The sequence below is a fragment of the Hippocampus bargibanti genome, linkage group LG11, assembly GCF_051943395.1.
Source record: "Hippocampus bargibanti isolate YZ-2025 linkage group LG11, ASM5194339v1, whole genome shotgun sequence".
Taxonomy (NCBI): Eukaryota; Metazoa; Chordata; class Actinopteri; order Syngnathiformes; family Syngnathidae; genus Hippocampus; species Hippocampus bargibanti.
Window position 1 is genome coordinate 16324116 of NC_142744.1, and position 20885 is coordinate 16345000.

The following is a 20885-nucleotide window of genomic DNA, read 5'->3' on the forward strand; positions in this document are numbered from 1 at the left end:
GTTAGGTGTTTGGGATCAGATTCTGGGTCCTGTTGCTGAAAAAAGAACAGAATCTGGCACACTGAAGCTCTTTCCAGTTTATCTGAAAGGGGAGGACCTGTTTGGGCTCACAGCATCTGCTGTTGCCAAGATCACTGAATCGGTTTGTATGAGCTCTGACGTTGTCAGCGTTGTGATATGCACACTGTGAAACGATAGAAGGGGTGTCAACCTCATTTTAGTCAAGGGCACGGTTGCCTTCAGACAGCTGCTATGACTGTGAAAACATTACATCACATATAGGTACTCAACAAATTATCCTTGACTTCCAAAACTAGCTATCCATCAATTTATTGAACTATAGATCTTTTTGTCAAAAGAAATTAATGCCTGCAATATCTAACCATTATTACATTTGATGATTTAAAATGTTTGGACAAACATTTATCATGGTAGGTGATGCACATGATTTGCTTTCACAGTTTCACATAAAATGATGTGGTGGGTCAGATGTCGCCCCAATTGGGCTTGACTGTTAACCTGTAACCATGACTTTTTCCTCTCTATTTCAGCTCCCTGGAGTGGAGGCCTGTGACAGATACTCATTTCGTTATGGGCGCAGCCCTCTTATGGAGCTTCCTCTCCTGTACAATCCCGCTGGCAGTGCCAGAGCTCAGCCAAAAACCAACTCCCCTCGCACGTCTCTGGTCATCAGGTAAGATTTGGTGAAAGCAGCATCACTGCCGATCGTTTTCGTTTTACAGCGCTGTTCCATTCCATGGACAGCAAATTCATCTGATTATTTACATTACGTGTTCATCTGTAGTCTGTCCCTAACCCATGGTAATGCAATATCAAAAAAGTACAGTGTGTGAAAAAAGTACAGTGTGAACTGAATATGCCTTCTTGAACAGCACGACCACAGATTTTTAAGTTCCATCCACTGCTGCTTGAAATAATGTATTGCTCATTTTTCTTCCCTTTGGCACTGACGTACAGAGGGTTTTCTGTATGTTCTATTTTCACACCATTAATAACATATCTGTTGCATTATAGGCCACAGGCGCTGGCTGTATCTGGTGGTAGTGCTAGATCGAACCAGAATGTGGCCCAGGGAGAAGGTGCCTCCTCCCACAGCAAGCCGGCAGTCGTGCACCCGAGATCTTCACAGTACCGCTGGATGAAGAGCGAGTGGAGAGCCAATGTCTACCTGGCCCGCTCCTGCATCCAAGTCAGTTTTACAACCGCCGAGCTTTAATCATGAACATCATTTCAATTGAATCAAAAATGTGTTAATTAACTCTTAATCTAATTGGATAATGTGTGCTGTTAGTACCATTGTCCTGATTGTGGATACAGTCACGGAAACAAATGAGGGATCCCCTTGCTGGACAATAATTTTTTTTTCACCTACTGATTATGGAAACAGAATAGCAGTCAAGATTGTGTGAGAAAAAAATCACAACATAATAGATATAAAACCTGCATTGTGAAATAAAGTGTCTCGTCTGATGCTCAAGCAAAAGGTCAGTAGTGCTTACCATTATTGCACAGGCCTTTTGTGTCGTGAGTTATGTGTGTTGCACACACTTCATGAGGTGTTTTGCTCCGTTCTTTTGACCAGAAAAACTCAAAATATAAATACAAAATGGTTTGGGCTTTCACGTGGAAAATTGAATCTGATTTTAGATTCTATTGAAGTCTAGAGGCTGACCAGGCCAGACGTGGTGTTCCAGACTGTAGAATAATGTCACCAAAAGTTGACATGTCAGCCTTTAATGCCGACCAATCTATGGTACTCAGCGGTTTAATATTGTTGAATTGTTTTATGCATTTTGGTCTGATATTCTATTACCATAATTTACAAACATTAGGGGTTGATCAATTCTTAAAGAGTAACCCCTTAACTGTGTGTATTGATTTTTCCTTGAACAAGTCATTTCAATTACCAGTACCGTATTTTTCGGATTATAAATCGCAGTTTTTTTCATAGTTTGGTCGGGGGTGCGATTTATAAATCGGAGCGACTTATATATGCTTTTTTTATTACTGTATATCATTTCACATGTTATTTTCACATTAAACCGCAAGAGCGCGCTCTAGGCCTGTGCTGAATTTGTGGTGTTGGAACATCTGTGAGCCGTCAAAATCTGTGAGCGCAGAGACAGTAGCCTACACATTTCTATAACAGGTGTTACAGGTAATCCGTCAGAATCTGTCGTCCCCGCGGTCGCGGTTTCTGGAGGGTCAGATTTTTCTGTAACACCTGTTATTTATAAACACAACTGAGAAGGGCTGAATAAAAATTGCACCGAAAAGAAAGTCATATTCTGCAGCTTACAAGCTGCAGATAGTGAAATATGCAGGCGAAAACGGCAATCGAGCAGCAGAAAGAAAGTTTGGAGTGAGCGAAAAACTTGTAAGGGAGTTATTTAAAAGTGACAAGTGGTGAATATTTCCTTGGATTTGGTGATTTGGAGTAAAACCTGCTGTTTTGGTAAACTTGTTAGCATGTTCTTTGTGCTAGAGTTATCAGAATAACTCTTGTAAAAGACTGTTCTGGGTTACCAAAAAGGAGGTGTGTCCATCGGAGTTGCGGAGAGCGAGAGCTGCGGTGTTATGTTGGAAAAAAAAGTGAAACGGAGCCTGATGTTCTCTATTAATTTATTTTAAATTGCTTTTCAAGATGGCGTGTATGTTGTTTGGTGTTGGATTTTATCAAAAATGCGATTTATCCTCCAGTGCGCCCTATATGTTTTTTTTTCTTCTTAATTATGCATTTTTTGGCTGGTGCGACCTATAATCCGGAGCGACGTATAATCCAAAAAATACGGTACTTAAAGGACAACCGACGTCTCTGGACAAGTTGTGTCCATAATTTGTAAAATGGCTTCAAATGACTTCTACTGAGCGTATTTTACAAGTATTCCACCGCATATAGCTATATTTTACGTTTTAAGACTCGCGCTGAATATTCCGGAAGTCTTGTTTTTGAGTTGGTGACGAGTCCGTATGTTACGTCACTGAAGGAGCGCACCTGACCGAAAAAAGGACACATTGTAGCAGTCCTTCCATCACGTCAATGCATTTTGCTGTACTTTGTTTGGTCTGAAAACTTTGTGTAGCACCAAAAAGAGGGAGAAGATGGCGACAAAGCTACGTGTAAGGAATTAATCAGCCTGTGGAAACCGGCTGATTAATTCCTTACACGGAGCTTTGTCGCCATTTTCTGCCTCTTTTTGGTGCAACATTTCCCGCCCCCAGATACCGCAAAATGGCACGGAATAAATTCTTTAATCGATTGCAAACGTATGCTTTCTTCTTCAGAACTATTTGAATCATATTCATAACTGGATGAGTAACAAGAAAGCATAATCTCCGAATCTGAAGCCATTGTTTGATTCTCGAGCAAGGCAAGACGTCTTGCCGTGACACCACGAACATGGGGGCGGGACCTTCTGAAACTGGCCACTTCCGGTTTCAAATTGAAGTACAGTAAAGTCTCGTTATATCGATATTCAAGGGAGTCCGAAAAAATATCGATATAACCGAGACTATCGATATATCCGACCCTGTTTGCATGTCATTTTCTCCGTGCGTGCATAGAAATAGTATCGATATAACCGGGACTATCGATATATCCGATATCGATATAACGAGACTTTACTGTACTTTTTAGACACTTTATTGGTGTTTTGCATTTGACTACAAATATCATACTGCGTGTTTTGGGTATTTTAGACGCTATAAAATGTTTTTCTGATGTCAGTTAGGAAACAAAAAAGTGACGTCGGTTGTCCTTTAAAACTCCAGTTACTCTGTTTTATGGAATGAGTTTTGTTTTAAGGTGGAAATGTACTGTCATGGCACATTTGTAGGGTCTTGGGCTGTTTGCTGCTCGTGACATGGAAAAGCAAACGATGGTGATCGAGTACAATGGAACAGTCCTCCGCAATGAGGTCGCCATCAGGAAGGACAGGGTCTATAGATCTCAGGTAAGCACCCATTTCACCTGTCAATCACCTGGAAGATATTGGGAATAAGATTAACAATGATTGTACCCATCTCCTTTCCAGAATCGAGCTGTGTTTATGTTCCGTATCGACAGCGAGCATGTTGTCGATGCGACCCGATCGGGAGGCCTCGCCAGGTCTGTGGCGTTTGCTTTGAGGGTTTTCATTAGGAATTATGTACTTTAACAAAGCAGTCAAAAAGTTGAGTGGGATGTTGCTGCCTTTGGCTTTTCTATGGAGTCTCAGTGCAGTCTTGACCTCAAATAAATGATCGGCGGGTAGGCGGGTTGCCTCGGGCTCAGGGGATTCAATGTATTTTGTGTCGTACACGATCAGCATATCTCAAACTCTTGACTATTTGGATTGTTTCATAATGTGTTCCTTGACACACTTTTGAATTCATACTAAAAGGCCACCTGTCGGATAAAGCTGGGCAGAGAAGACCTTCTTTTCATAATCTTGAATTTCTTTAACAGGTACATCAACCACTCTTGTGACCCAAACTGTGTTGCTGAGGTTGTGACATTTGAAAGGGGTTACAAAATCATCATCAGCTGCATCCGCCGGATTGAAAGAGGAGAGGAGGTGCATATACTTGATCCTTTTTTTAGATGAGATGACTGACACTTTGTTACACAATTAGTCTGTATTAAGGAGAAGGTGTATTTTGATAGAAACGAAAAAGGCTCCTTTGTAATGCAACTAGAAAGGTACAAAAGTTGAGCAACATTGAAGCCATCCCTTTTTTGGGGAAGGGGGTAAAATTGTCACACATTAACATTCTTGTTAATATGAATACCTGAAGCGGAATGAGTGGAAATTCCATTCTACTTTTAGCATGAATTTACACAGCAGGTCGAAGTGCTGAATTACACTTGGCTTCCTTTATTATTGATATAATAGCTTGGAATTGAATAAAGTGGATGTTCAAATTGTATGTTAATAACTCCACTCACAGCATAGAAATATGTTAAAACAAAAATATCTAAATACAGTAAAGTCTCGTTATATCAATATTCAAGGGAGTCCGAAAAAATATCGATATAACCGGGACTATCGATATATCCGACCCTGTTTGCATGTAATTTTCTCCGTGCGTGCATAGAAATAGTATCGATATAACCGGGACTATCGATATATCCGATATCGATATAACGAGACTTTACTGTACTAAAGTCGACATTGTGGTCATGTTGCCTACGCCATGACTCCCATGTGTCCTTAAAAAGAGAGCCATTGAATCTATTCATCTACAAACAAAGCCATCATGTGAAAATATATTCAATCAATCCTGGCACAGTAGGATTTTACTACCGTAATCTCAAATCTCCAAATAAAGCAACTAAAAAACATACATTAAAAAGGAATATACTAAATGACACTCGAAGGCGGAACCAACAAAATAGTGGCATTAGGTAAAGATGTGATTTTTTTTTTTACCCAGGTCCCTTGAGAGCAGATGCGGCTGATTTATGTACGGTGACAACCTTGAACAATATGGGCCATTGTCAAATTGCTCTTCAGTTTAATTTCGAATGGAATTGAAACATTTTTACGTGTATCCCAATTGTGCCTCTCCAGAACAAATGTCACATAAATCCGTCCTTATGGGAGAAATTGAAACCCAAGCAACTTTCCCTCACACATCTGCTCTCTCATTTTCCAGCTGTGTTTTGACCACCAGTTCGATCCCGTAAGTCAGCACAAGGTGACGTGCCACTGCGGCACTGCTGAGTGCAGGAAGTGGATCTACTGAGCGGAGAGACGGCGATACTGAAAAACCTTAAAAGAAAGACAAAAAAAACATTCCCAGCTTCTTGCCTGCGGATGCTGAGATGGCTCCGTCTCACCCGGAAGTCGTTTTGTGACGGATCAGAGGGCATCCGAGTTGGATAGAAGTGAATGGAACACAAGTAGCAGGATGCGACGTGTGCCATATGTGCGAGGCCATTGCATTGCCACGCCTCTCTCTGTCTCTGTTTGTGAGTGGGCGTGTCTGTAAACACGTGTGCGGCTTACACGAGGTGTGGAATTCACCAATGAATGAGAAAGCACTGTGCAGGGTGCGGCCTTATTGCTTACTAAGGGCAGGCCCTTTTGTTTGTGTGTGCGTGCGTGCGCGCGCGCTTGCGTGTGTCGTACTGTGTGTATGACTAAATGTAGACATCACTGAATAAGGAATGTACAGCAATGAAACTGCGAAGGGAATATTAACTTGCACTAAAAAAGATAATAAAAACAACAAAAATGAAAAAAAAATGGACACACACACACACACACACACACACACACACACACACACACACACACACACACACACACACAATACTTGATTCCATGAGTCAGTTTTATCATCGGTCTCCGTCATGTGATTTGTGTGGAATTTTGTATTTATTACCGAGTGAATGAATTTGATTCTCTACATGACGGTGATGATTTGAAGGCCAGATATGTTTGTGAAGTGAGAAGACACTTCACTGCTGTTACTTTTTTTGTATAAATGTACATAAAGAAAACGTATAGGAATAACCGACCAAATACTACCTTAACCCTCAATGTTAGGTGTTTTAATTTTTTTGTTCCTCTTTTCCTCTCCTCCCCTGTTCTGTTTTGTCAATGAAATTTATTTAAGATTGAACGTTATTTCTGTTTGAGAGTATATATTATGATTATTCTGTACAGAATTTGTAAGATAACCACAAGAATTAACAAAATATTTTTGTTGTAAAAGTAAGGTATTGTAGCTGTAGTGTTTTGTGACTTTACACACACACGTATACCACTCAAAGAATGAAAAAAATTGCTATTTTTGTTGCTAAATGATCAGTTGCAGATTGAAACTATCAACTCTCCAAATGGTGACAGATTGTCTGTCAGCCGTTAATCAGGTTTGATTTTGAATGAACTGTGAATTAGGTTTGGAAACCCGAAAAGGACAACTTTTTAACTTTTTAACACAATTTGGAACACCAATGTATATTTGTTGTTTTTATGTTGCTTTTAAAACAAGGTGCAGGCAGGTGTTGCTGATGGCGACAACTTTGACAAACCAGAGTGCGTGTGTGTTTATGTTTGTGTATGTTGAACAGAAAGAATTGCCGGGGAACTTTTGCCACCGTCACTTCTCTCCTTTGCATAGATGCCATTGTCTTTATTCAGAACTATTTCTTATACTGACACACAGGTCACACGTCACATGCGTAGAAAATGGAAACGTTTTTTTGCGTGCACAATTTCAAGTCAAATTTTGGAGACAGTCTTAGAACTCGTAATGTATATGGCATGTATTTTTTTAACTTTCCGAGTCAATTGTATATATTTTCTCAAATGAATGGTTGTAACAAAATTGTTTCTTAAATATTTTTTTTCCTTCTCTTGTATGATATGACATCATCCTGCCAGTGTGTGCTACATTTTCTTTGTTCTGTAAAGTAGTCCCATTTATGGTTCCCCCCACAACCCACTTTTTTTGGTAGGGTGGGGTGTTTCTTTTGTTTTGGTTTTTTTGTTTAATTGTTTTTTGGAAAATGCCTTTTGAAGTGTACAGAGTACGGAGTTTGTGGAGTTGAATTTAGAAACATTTACAAAAATAAACTATTTTACATGTTATCATATTGTGTGCTTTTATATACTGTCATGTTTTCAGTGAAAATGTCAAATCCATTTGTTAGTGACCAAGAGTGCCACAGGATTGTGACAAATTCCTCCTCGGTCAACTTAAAGCTTCTCGACTCAAACATCCCTCCATCCATTTCCGTAGCGCTTATTCCTCATTAGGGTCTCTGAGGGTGTTGGAGCCTATCCCAGTCATCTTCGGGCACTAGGCGGGGGACACCCTGAATTGGTTGCCATCCAATCACAGGGCACACAGAGACAAACACCCACCCGCACTCACACGTAAGGACAATTTGGAGTGTTCAATCAGCCGGCATGCTAACCACTCGACTACCGGGCCGCCCTCGACTCGAACATTGCTCCTTAATTTTGCCATGACGTCAGATGTCATAAGGTCGTGGCAATGCACTTCTTTTACAGAAGGACACTTCTCAATTCACTTCAACATAGTTACTTAGTACTCCGGAAATACATTAATTTGGGGAGCCAAAGCACCACCACAGCAAATCAAATACGTATTTTTTTTTCAACAAAGATACATAACCATATATAAATGAAAGTATGCCAATTTCTGAATGTTGAACTACAACTACACAGTGGTTCATTGTATTATTCTGTTGTGCAGAAAAAAACAATTGAGTTGTGGCTTTTGGCCTGTACTACCAGGAATCACCTCAGTAAATCACTCAATTATTATACAATATTATGATACAAAACGTTGCATTTTGTATTATTGTCTCTCTCTCTCTCTCTCTCTCTCTCTCTCTCTCTCTCTCTCTCTCTCTCTCTCTCTCTCTCTCTCTCTCTCTCTCTATAGAAATCTCTATAGAGACAGAGAGAGAGAGAGAGAGAGAGATTCCTGGTGGTAGTATTCCTGGTATCGATATATGATATGTAAATTTCTCCAATGTGAGACTAATAAAGGTATATCCAATCCAATCTAATCCGATATATCGATAGTCCCGGTTATATCGATACTATTTCTATGCACGCACGGAGAAAATTACATGCAAACAGGGTCGGATATATCGATAGTCCCGGTTATATCGATATTTTTTCGGACTCCCTTGAATATCGATATAACGAGACTTTACTGTGTGTGTATATATATATATATATATATATATATATATAGAGAGAGAGAGAGAGAGAGAGAGAGAGAGAGAGAGAGAGAGAGAGAGAGAGAGAGAGAGAGAGAGAGAGAGAGAGAGAGAGAGAGAGATTGGATTTTGGACATTTCACAGCAGCAAAGTTATGAAAGTAGAAAAGCAAAACACAGGAGCTGCTGGAAAAGCAGCCACTCTCGCGGCGCCGTCTTGAAGTCAAAAGAACAAAAAAAAAAACCTAAATAACAAATAACATGACAACACAAAGACACAGAGAGACATTCATTCTTAAGCACTTTCTGTACCCTCTTTGTTACATAAAGCAGTTCCAGATGAAAGCGGAGAGGATCAAAGCATCTCTTCACCAGTGGATCAGGGACATCATGGTGGAATGTGCACGTCGACTACAAGCTAAATGTTGAAAGCAAACACGCAGCTGTGGCATCCATTGACGAAAAGAGATTGTCTGACATCTCCTGTCGTCCATAACTCAGCTTCAATTCCATCCCGCGACAGTTCCATATACGCATTGGCGCTCTGGGCCGACGCTCCTTCTTTCTTATCGCGGGCTCCTCAAGCCATGCATCCATCCAGCCGCAGACTGTCTAACAGCACCGACCTTCCACTGAACAAAACGAGGCTGTGAAGATGCTGCCCATTACAGGCGCAAAAAAAACACAATGGCTCCAGAGCTGTCCAGCGATAACAGTCGAATGGCACCGACATTCCTCCCTATATATATGGGCCCATCTGGGGAAAGAAAGTAGGATCATTTGACTACACACAAAAAGCACATCCATTGGCACCATTCATGGTCACAAAGGCACCACCACAAGTATTCTTCAGATTGGAACCGCAATATGTGGAGTCTTACGATCCAGACGTACAAAACAATGTCAAACAAATGTTCGGAAAGTTTCATGTACAATACACATTGAAACTAAAAGGAAAGATACAAACACCACACAGACACAATACAAGATTCTATGTTGGTGAACCATTTGGAACCACACGAGAAGACCAATGGACAAACTCAGGAGGTCCAGATGCTAATGGACAAGAATTCTACAAGGTAATAGAAGGAAGAGTGAATCCACACACAGCATACTAAGTAAAGAATGTAAACTAAATACAATGATTAAATGAAAGTAAATGCTGCAGGTCCTTACCATCTTTGTCTCTCTGTCTCGCCAGCCTGTAAAGGTCAGTCTCACCTTCCTTGCTGTCCAGCCAAGCATACAAGTCATCATAGGCCTCTTGTTTGGCACCCTTACTTTAACCACCAAGTCTCCTTATCTACATTTCTTCCACTCGATACACCAAGTATTTTCCGACCTGTGTCTCTGATTATGTTCACTGTAGTTTGCCAGTCATCTGGAAGGACCTCTTGCCCACCCAGTGCTTGTCTTACCTCCTTCCTAAATGTGATGCAACACTCTTCCTTTTTCAACTTCCACCATTTTGTTCTCACTTCAGCCTTTGGTTTCTTCATCTTCCTCACTGCCAGTGTCATTCTACACACCACCAACCTATGCTCTCTGGCTACACTCTCACCAACCACTACTTTGCAGTTACTGATTTCCTTTAGATGGCGCCGTTGACACAAAATGTAGTCTACCTGTGTACTTCTGCCTCCACTCTTATAGGTCACCCTATGTTCCTGTCTCTTCTGAAAGAAAGTATTCACAATAGCCATTTGCCTTCTCTTAGCAAAGTCTCTCTCTCTCTTGGCAGTCCATCGAAGTCGAAGATGACGTCGCTTCCATTGCTTTGTGGGGTATTGGACAGTGGTTATCGGCGCTGGCGTCGATGCCACTGTAGGTGACCATGAAGCCCGATTCTGGAGCCACAAATCCTGCCACATTCAGGACATGTGAGGCCAGGACCGGGCTGGCGAGGCGGTACTGAAGCAGCACAGAGGTGTCTTTGCTCGTGCCGCACGATCCTCCTCTGGGTGGGTTTGTTTTCAAGTTGTGTCACCCCTTCGTGGCATAAGGGACGCCACAGTGGCCTGTTAGCTGCAGCTGACTCCAGATCGCTGGGCTTGATGTTGCATTTCTTTAGAGTCTGTTTAAGTTGGTCTTTGTATCGCAGCTTAGGACCACCAGGCTTCCTATTCGCTGACAGGAGTTGTCCATAAAGCACCTGCCGAGGCAAGCGGCAGCTAGGCATCCGGATGACATGTCCAACCCACCGGAGTTGCCTCTTTGCCAGTATAGCCTCGATACTGGTGGAGGCGGTGCGTTGAAGGATGTCGGTGTGTGGGACACGATCCTGCCAGGTGATGCAAAGGATTCGTTGGAGGCACCTGATGTGGAATGCATCAAGGCGTCTCACATGGCGTCGATAGATGGTCCAGGCTTCTGCACCATATAGCAGCGTGGACACACACACTGCTTGGTAGACTGCGACTTTTGTTGGAGTTCTTAAGTGGTTGTTTTCGAACACACGAGTACGCAATCTGCCAAAAGCTTTGGAGGCTTGATAGATGTAGGCCTGGACGTCGTCGTCAATTAGACAGGAGGGTGTTAGAATGCTGCCGAGGTAGCTGAATTGTTGGACAACCTTGAGGCGTGTGCCGCTGAGGGTGAACGCTGGGGTAGGAGAACTCTCTTTTGCCATGACCTCCGTTTTGGTTACATTGATCACGAGACCGAGTGATCGGTAGACGGAGGACACGGTATCAAGGGCATGTTGCATGGCAGCTGGGCTGTGGGCCAATAGAGCACAATCATCTGCATACTGTAGCTCGTGGATGTCGCTGATCAGGGTCTTGGTCTTGGCCTGTAGGCATCTGATGTTGAACAGGCTACCATCCAGGCGGAATTGGATTTGTACGCCACCACCTTCCTGGATGGACTTATGGAAGAGGGGCGTAGCTGCCATCAGGAACAGGTTGAATATAGCAGGGGCCAGTACACAGCCCTGCTTAACCCCGACTTCCACAGGGAACTGGGAAGATTGCTGGCCACCAACAAGTACAGTTGCTTGCATGCCGCTGTGGAACTGTTTTAGGATGCCGAGAAATTTGGAGGGAACGCCAAATTTCTGCAGTATGGTCCAGAGAATGTCACGGTTAACTGTGTCAAATGCCTTTGTAAGGTCGATAAAGGTGATATACAGGTCCTTGTTTTGTTCCTTGCATTTCTCCTGACCTTGGCGCGCAGCGAAGATCATGTCCAGAGTGCTTCGATCCTTCCTGAAACCGCATTGTGTCTCTGGGAGGATATCTTCGGTAATGTACAATGTAAGACGGAACAGAATTACTTTTGCAAGAATCTTGCCAGCAACAGAAAGTAGGGAGATGCCACGGCTGTTGCCACAGACTGACTTGTCCCCCTTCCTTTTATAAATGGTAACAATGTTGCTGTCTTTCCATTCCTGAGGAAGTGTCCCGTTTTGCCAGATGTTGCAGATGAGGTGGTAAAGCTTCCGTGTCAGGAGGTAACCGCCACTCTTGAAGACCTCAGCTGGAAGTCCATCAGGGCCAAGGCTTTTGTTGTTTTTAAGGCTCCGGATTGCAGAGAGGACCTCTGTGAACTGAGGAGGTTCATCAAGGGAGGGAACTGATGGAAGCTCTGGGAGGGAGTCAAGGACAGATGTGTCTGAAGCGTTTACTTGGTTGAGCAGGGAGTCAAAGTGCTCTGCCCAGCGCTCAAGTATTAGCTGTTTGTCCTTCAGTAGTACAGAACCGTCTGCAGATTTAACTGGGACAATGTGTTGTCTTCGTGGGCCGTGCAGGGATTTTACAGCATCATAGAAGGCGTGTGTGTTGTTGTTGTCTGCATGCCTCTGGATTTCTTGGGCCTTGCTGAGCCACCACTTGTTCTCCATCATCCTCATCTGTTTCTGTGTTTCACCACGGATGGCCTTGTAGTGAGAGAGGAGAAGTGGAGAATGAGGGTTGGAGAGAAGTGTGGTATGGGCTTTGCGCTTGGCTTCCAGAAGCTCCTGTATGGCAGCTGAGCTGTTATCGAACCAGTCTTGATGACGTTTCTGAGTGAAGCCGATGGTCTCAGAGGCAGCTTGATGAATTGTCGTCCTCAATTTTTTCCACCTGCTTTCAATATCAGGGTCACCGTTACTGGTGTCCTTGTCCAGGCTGGCAAGTCCCTCTGCCAGCTTGTTGCGGTAGCTGGCTGCACACTCTGGGGACTCCAGGGCCCTGGTGTTAAGACACCTTAGGGGTTGCTGTTTCTTATGAGGAGGTCGAATTCTCAGCTTAAGCCTGGACTTGATCAGTCGATGATCAGTCCAGCATTCAGCCCCACGCATGGCCCGTGTGATGCAGACGTCATTTTGGTCTCGTTGCCTTGTGATGATGTAGTCCAGTAAGTGCCAATGTTTGGACCTGGGGTGCATCCATGATGTGATGTATTTCTTTTTCAGTTGAAAGATGGTGTTAGTTACAATCAACTGATGCTCAGAGCACAGAGTGAGGAGTCGGAGGCCATTGCTGTTGATTTTCCCCGTCCTGTGTCTTCCGATTACTTGTTTCCAGAGCCTGGCATCAGTACCTACTCGGGCATTGAAGTCACCCATCAGAACAAGTTTATCAGAGGCGGGGATTTTGGATATGGTAGAATACAGGGACTCGTAGAAGGCATCTTTGGTGTTATCGTCAGCATCCAAGGTGAGAGCATAGGCGCTGATTAAAGTTGCGAAGCGACCTTTTACCAGGGGAATACGCCAGGTCATAAGCCCTTCACTGATGCCTTGGGGGGACTCAGGGATGTTACTGAGTAAGCTGCTTTTCACAGCAAAGCCAACTCCATGGAGTCTTCGCTCATTCTCTGGGAGACCCTTCCAGAAGAAGGTGTAGCCCTCACCAACTTCTGTGAGTGAATCCTCGCCTGAGAACCGAGTCTCACTGAGTGTGCCAATATCGATGTTGTACCTCCTGAGCTCATGTGCGATGAGGGCAGTTCGTCTTCGAGGTCTCTCCATCCCGTCTCGAGCATCGAGGAGGGTGCGAACATTCCAGGAAGCCAGGTTCATAGTCATTAATTTATTTATATTTCGTTTTCGACCGCAGAGGGGGGATGCCTTGGTGGCTGCGGTGGGCCACCCAGGTGTGGTGGAACAAGCAATGTTTAGGTCACCTTTTCTAGACCCTTCCCCTATAAGGGGTGAGCAGTGCGGACCCTGAATAGGGCTGCTCAGACGCACAGGATGCTGCCGAAGGATAATGTTGCTCCATCCCATCTTCGCAACGAATATACAATAATAAAATAAGATATTGTCATGAAAATGCGCGTTAATCGAGACCAACAGAAAATTGCGACTCACCCTGAATCTCCTCGAGATTGTTCTGGAAACTATGGGCGGGACATGGTGCCACACTGTGCGCCGTTGCGTCACTTCCTTCATAATTTAATAATCTAAGTGCACAACTCCGTTACACACACACATATACAGTGAGACCTCAACTTACAAACTTAATTGGTTCCCAGACAGAGTGTGTAAGGTGAAAAGTGTGTATCTCGAAGAAAAATTCCCATAGGAAACCATTAAAATGGGAATAATCCGTTCCCGGGTTTCCATAAAATATACTTTTCAACTAAATAAGCCTTAAAACTACACACAACATACCTTATTCTATGCATAATAAATGTGCTATGGTATTGTAATTAAAGAAATACACTGCATTGTATCATAAAGTCACTTTATTTACATTTGTGATGGTCATTGATGACTTGATGGAATGGCGTTGGAGGTCGAAGGTCATAGGGACTTGCTGTTTGGAAAGAGAGGCACATTACATGAGGACTGTAATTAAAGAAATAAACTGTGCTGTAAAATAAAGCTGTATTTACCTTTTTGATGGTCATTGATGGCTTGATGGAAGGAGAGTCACCTTCCATAAGGACTGTTGGTAACTTAACCTCTGGTGTGGCTTCTCTTCTTTTTTCTTTGGAGACTCCTCATCATTTTTGCTGATTAAAAACCTCTTAATTGACACCTGTTGCTTTCTGACTTGTAAGGTCTTACGAAGCTGAGGCATCACATTATCGTTCATCATGTTGATGATTGTCATAGCCAGTCTTTTCTGGATGGAACTCTTCGGTAAAAGCCTGCACATCATTCCACTTTGCCAACATTGCCTTCTCCTCCTCGCCCTCAGATGTTCTCGAACCATCCGTTACGGGCTTTAAAATCCTGAATAAGCGCCGAACTTCCAGGTTGGCGCATGCCGATTTTGGCGTGAATTAGCCGTGCTTTCTCGCATAAAATAGCTTTACTCGCGCTGTCGCCGGATAGCTGCTTTTCGTGAATCAAAATTAACAGAAGTTTTTCAACTTCTTCGATTGCCCGACACCGTCGCTTTAAGAGCATGGAAACACCTTTTGCAACAGACGCACCTTTGATAGCTTCTTTGTTGCGAAGGATGGTAGCGATGGTGGACTTAGCATAGCCGCGCTCTGGCGCTAAATCACACAAACGCACACGCCGTTCGTGTTTTTCAATTATCTCCTTCTTCTCAGCGACGGTGATTTTATTGTGTTTCTTCTTGGGCTGAACACGAGCCTGTGGTGGGTTTTTTTCAGTGCCATAATCGTAAAAGTATAAGCAAAAAGCTGCAAGGAGGCGATGGACCTGTGCATTCAATGAGAGGGGGTGTGCAAAGTAGCGTCGGCTGGAGCGCTGTTCGGTTGCCGAAGATCACTGCTTTCGTGTTCTTCCGCAAAAGATTATGTATTTATGTATACACACTTCCACCGAAGTGCGTAAAATGAAAATAGTTCTTATTATGAGGCTTAATATTCATAAATTTGACGTTCGTATGATGAAAAGTTCGTATTATAAGGCGTTCGTAAGTTGAGGTCTCACTATATATATATATATATATATATGTGACGGGTGTCACAACAGTGACTGTCTTCATCTCCACGATGCTGCTGCATTAATGAAGACGAGACTCGTGGATGTGTCTTTTTATTTCTTTTATTTCTGCAACACAGTATGGCAGAAGGTATGGGTGAAGTCGCATGGGTTTCGTCTTGTGATTAACCTGAATCTCCTCGAGATTGTTCTGGAAACCATGGGCGGGACATAGTGCCACACTGTGCGCCGTTGCGTCACTTCCTTCATAATTTAATAATCTAAGCGCACAACTCCGTTACATACACCCCCCTTAAATTATGCAGAAGTGAGGCAACATACACACGGAAGACAACAGAAAGACCAACAGGCACAATAGACAAGGTTATCGGGCAAGGATGTACAAGAATGCTGTCTAATTATGTCACTCATCTGACCAACTACGTCAGGTGACTGGAGTAAGGGATCTGTCGCCGGTGTGTCAGGGTCTGTGTGCTCGTCGGAGATGCACTGTACTGGGTCTGGGAAGGAACTCTGTCCCCACTAACATAAGTGGCCTCAGCTCGCACCTGCCCATTCCCCTCTGTACAAACTACATCACCCTGCATAGCACTACATAACTGTGACAGACTGGAGAAAGGTATCTGTTGCTGGTGTATCAGTTGTCTGTGCGCTCGTCGTAGATGCACTGCACTGGGTCTGGGAAGGAACTCTGTCCCCACTAACATAAGTGGCCTCAGATTGAACCTGCCCATTCCCCTCTGTACAAACTACACCACTCTGGATTGCACTACACAACTGTAACACGGTTGGGAAGCCTCTACCTCTACCAACACACTCATTCAAAGGTGTGCTACTTGTTACTTGTAAGGAGCTCATTCTTAGCCTTAACACACAAAAACACGTACATGAAAAAAAACACACTAATTGCAAAACAGCAGGTAGACAATTAACACACTACATGTATTTCCAAAACGGGGGTCGACACACCGTCCACCGAGTGATGGGACTGCACAGCGTCTTCATTGTGCAGCATCGCGGTCCCAGTCCGAAGTGGAGAGTCACTTGTGATCCGGGTCACGGCACCAATGTGACGGGTGTCACAACAGTGACTGTCTTCATCCCCACGATGCTGCCGTATTAATGAAGACGAGACGCGTGGATGTGTCTTTTTATTTCTTTTATTTCTGCAACACAGTATGGCAGAAGGTATGGGTGAAGTCGCATGGGTTTCGTCTTGTGATTAACCTGAATCTCCTCGAGATTGTTCTGGAAACCATGGGCGGGACATAGTGCCACACTGTGCGCCGTTGCGTCACTTCCTTCATAATTTAATAATCTAAGCGCACAACTCCGTTACATATATATATATATATATATATATATATATATATATATATATATATATATATATATATATATATATATATATATATATATATATATATATATATATATATATATATATATATATCACTTTGCTGCTGTGAAATGTAAATTTATCCACTGTGAGACTAATAAAGGCATATCCAATCCAATATATAATGGTTCCTTTCATAATTTGCACGTAGCTAAACAGTCTGGTGTATCTTCTGTGGTGTCCAGAAAATATCGATTATCTGTCTTTGATTTGTACATCTTGGAAAAAAAATATGTCCTCTTCAATGGGGCTGCATAATCCGAAAAAGTTCTTGTGGGGGACACAGCAATGTCAAAATCCTAAACTTATCATCGAAGGTACGAACGATTTTTCATAAGAGTTTTATCAGGTCGATCGTTAATGGTTGATTGACACCATAGGAGAATTTTATGCCTTTCGAATTCGACATTCTTTTTTCTTGGTAGTTTTAGTGACATCTACGGGCGAAACATTTAATGGTATCGCGTTAAAGTCGTTTTTTCCCAATTTCGGCCTGATTGTGACGTGTGTGTTGATGAAGGGGAGGGGAACCTTATCCGACGTATTTTTAATACATAACATGGAGCCACAGTTTACTAATACGTTACCAGTTAACAAATACGTACCCAGAGTTTAGTAATCTATGCTCAGGGAGAGTAACAATTATTTTTTACATTTTGTTTACTAATGGCATTACTGTATAAATTTTTCATAAATCACATAGTGTGCATTTTTATTCCGGTTATAAAAATGTCATGTTTTGAAAAGCATTGAATTACTGAAGTCATTAATTTTAATTCTTTTCAGCAGGTAAATATGAATGGGCTCGGTTAATTAAAACTAGAATATTCTTTCCATAAACTGGCAAACCTTGCATGTTTTGAATTTTCTCTCCGGCTCTTTTTACCGTAATGCGTGTAAACGAGGGGCGGTCGAAAGCCATTCGTCGAAGCGTGCCCTGCCTCTGCCGACGGGTCCAGCCCATTTCCTGGTGGAGCTGCAGCAACTGTCCCGACACTGTGGTAAGCGAGTATCCCCCAATTTCGCTCCGAGGGTTGTTGCTGATGATTTACAGTGGTGAATCACCACTGGTGATTCAGCTTTTTACGCGGCAGCACACTTTTTCTTGTGAAAATGGGGAGCACGTTGATGGAGCCCAGCAATAAGGGAGGCTCCAAGAAGCTTCCGAAGAGGAGGAGAAGTCTACGTATTAACATGCCCGTAAGTCGCTCAAGTGTACTTTGCCTGTTGTAAAATATTCCATCGGCTAATTAATGGGAGGCGGAAGCGCACGCGACGCTTTGATTGACATGATTCGGAAACGTGTGTGTACCTTTTCTACATCATTGCCACACCAGCGCAATCAATTGCAGCGAGCAAAGTTCATATATAGGTTGCTGTTTGTTTCCACCGAGTGACCGTTTTATTAGTCTGTATTTTTTACAGTAATTACGTTGTGGTCCACATCAAAAACTCCTGTGCCGGAGGTTCTCCAAGAGGCATATTTATTTAAAAAATAATAAAGCTGATCATTTTGAATGACACTATCACGGTTGAAGAAGTGGCTTACTGCCTCATCTGGTCGAGATGGTGACAAAAGATAAATTGCTCAATTTCATGAGACGCATGTCACCCTTAAAAACAGTGAAGCTCCTTTTGACTAAATTATGTGCAATGTGGGGCCTGACCAGAATTTTCTGTGGTTATGCAGATTATTACCATGTTTGGTAGAATAAAATTTACATAACTGTTTTATCAGTGGATCAAGACAAGAAAAATAATTATTTTTTGGGGGGTACATTAATTCTTACTACACTAGAGATATGCATTACTGGCAAACCATTTGTTGTTATAGGTTAATGTCTAAAACAAAAAAAGTCAACAGAGGTCATATCATCTGATTGTATCATTCTGGCCTTGGTCTGGCCCAAGTGCAAAGTTCGCTGTAGTTCTTCATTCTGTGTTTTTTTAAACATGCCACAGGCATATTATAAAAACACCTGAAAATTGAGAACTTTTATAAATGACACCCCACCCTCCCAAAAATGCAAAGTTGTTTGTATGTGTGTATAGGTATATAGATATATAGAGAGATAGAGACATTGATAAAAGATGGAATGAGAGGTGATTTGCCCAAAATTTAATGGAAGGTCATTCCAAAGGAATGTCCTGCAATGGAAAAATCTTGATTCCCTTTCAGGCTCTTCTTCGTCACCTCCTCTGGACGTCACCTCGTCTGGTGTGGTGACCTAAGGCACCTGAGGTGGAAGAGCTCAGAGAGGTCAGGTGGTCCAAGACCATTTAAAACCAAATACTTACTCTAAAATAATCTTAAAATGAGCTTACATTTTAATCATGTGCTCACTCTTGTGGGCTCCCAATAGAAGGGAAAGCAGGAGACTGGAGACACTTGAGGGAAGAACTGACTTCAAAATAACGTGCATGACAGTAATCTGGTGGAGGGGTAATGGCGTCATGAATTGCTGGATCGTAGTGGTGTTGTGAAGGGAAAGTCTTTACTTTCGCTAGATGCCAAAGGTTTTTCAAAAAAGTAGGTAGATTTCATAACAACACTAATTGACCGGTCCAATTTAAAATCAACTGTCCTCCTTAAATCCTCAATTAGAGACTGTTGGCTGGCTTTAATAACATGCCAGGGATGTCAGCAGGGTAAGATGTAATAGGGTCACGGGGACCAAACATCATAACATCTGTTTTTTTGTTTTTTTTTTTTTTCAGCGAAGTTGAATCATTTTAATAATAATAATACATTTCATTTATACGTGCCTTTCAAAACTTTTTTGATTACCTCCAGACAGGACAAAAGTGGCCTTAAAGGACAACTGACACCACTTTTTTGTTTCCTAACTGACATCAGAAAAACGTTTTATAGCATCTAAAATACCCAAAACACGCAGGCTGATATTTTTCGTCAAATGCAAAACACCAATAAAAATGACTTAAAGTGTCCAAAAACGACTTCAAATTGAACCCGGAAGTGGCCAGTTTCAGAAGGTCCCGCCCCCTTGTTCGTGATGTCACGCCTAGACGTCTTGCCTTGCTGGAGAATCAAAACAATGGCTTCAGATTTGACGAAGATGCCTTCTTGTTACTTCTCCAGTTATGTATGAATATGATTCAAATAGTTCTGAAGAGGAAAGCATAAATGTTTGCATTCGATTAAAGAAGTTATTCCGTGCCATTTTGAGGCATCTGGACAGAAATATAGCAACCAGAAAATGCAGAAGATGGCGCCAAAGCTCTGTTGGAAATGGGCTGATTTGTCTGCTGGGAATTTGTGTCAGCGAATATCAAATAGTTGTCTTGGTGCAACACACAACGATTCAGCATCGCGTTATTTATGTGTTTTCCTTCTAATTTCGCCATCAACACGGATCAACACCAAGTTTTCAGACCAAACAAAGTACCGCAAAATACATTGTGTGTCGCTTTCTCGGTCAGGGGTGTTCCCTCCGTGATGTCAGGAATCATCACCAACTTAAAAACAAGACTTCCTGAATATTCAGCGCGAGTCTTAAAACATAAAATATAGCTATATGCGGTTGAATCTTTATAAAATACGCTCAGTAGAAGTCATTTCAAGTGATTTTACAAATTATGGACACAACTTGTCCGGAAGCGTTATTTTTGCTTAGTAGGACATTGACCTGAGTGTCGATTGCAAAGCAGCAAAAGGCATGCTTTCCTAACTTGGAACACAGGTGGCAAGAAATCCAATTAGACCAAGAGTGGCCCCAAAATTGAACCTTATGGAACACCATACGACGGTGGGTCTGACTGGAACTCAAAGCAGGCAAGTTTAATGCAAAAGTTTATGCCTGTCAAATAGAATCTTCATCACTCTAGATCACTATGACTAATGCCCATCTGATGCAAACAAACCTACAGAATACTGAATACTTGTCCTCTGTATCAAATGCAAAAACAACT

At 42.5% G+C, this 20885-nt stretch overlaps 2 protein-coding genes and 1 long non-coding RNA gene across 15 annotated transcripts in view; 2 read left to right on the forward strand and 1 right to left on the reverse strand.

The window, feature by feature from the left end:
- kmt2cb (lysine (K)-specific methyltransferase 2Cb) overlaps nucleotides 1-7601 on the forward strand; it is a 79352-nt gene extending 71751 nt beyond the window's left edge. For all 12 annotated transcript variants that reach the window (XM_089009084.1, XM_089009081.1, XM_089009080.1 and 9 more), the window contains 7 exons: nucleotides 6-142; nucleotides 552-694; nucleotides 1036-1210; nucleotides 3858-3974; nucleotides 4056-4129; nucleotides 4469-4577; nucleotides 5659-7601. In XM_089009084.1, the coding sequence (XP_088865210.1) occupies nucleotides 6-142; nucleotides 552-694; nucleotides 1036-1210; nucleotides 3858-3974; nucleotides 4056-4129; nucleotides 4469-4577; nucleotides 5659-5748 (845 nt within the window). In that variant the 3' untranslated portion in view covers nucleotides 5749-7601. The remainder of the gene's footprint in view (nucleotides 1-5; nucleotides 143-551; nucleotides 695-1035; nucleotides 1211-3857; nucleotides 3975-4055; nucleotides 4130-4468; nucleotides 4578-5658) is intronic.
- An 8420-nt stretch (nucleotides 7602-16021) lies between these two features.
- LOC148891796 (uncharacterized) lies at nucleotides 16022-17980 on the reverse strand. The gene is made up of 2 exons (XR_016116394.1): nucleotides 17842-17980; nucleotides 16022-16722 (listed from the first exon to the last, which is right to left on the reverse strand). It is a non-coding gene; the product is annotated as an uncharacterized LOC148891796 (long non-coding RNA).
- LOC148891797 (5'-AMP-activated protein kinase subunit gamma-1-like) overlaps nucleotides 17933-20885 on the forward strand; it is a 55210-nt gene continuing 52257 nt past the window's right edge. The window contains exons 1-2 of one of the 2 annotated variants that reach the window (XM_089007720.1): nucleotides 17933-17956; nucleotides 18035-18155. In XM_089007720.1, coding sequence (XP_088863846.1) covers nucleotides 18069-18155 — 87 coding nt within the window. In that variant the 5' untranslated portion in view covers nucleotides 17933-17956; nucleotides 18035-18068. Of the gene's footprint in view, nucleotides 17957-18034; nucleotides 18156-20885 lie in introns of those variants that run through there. The other variant, XM_089007719.1, reaches the window with a different exon arrangement.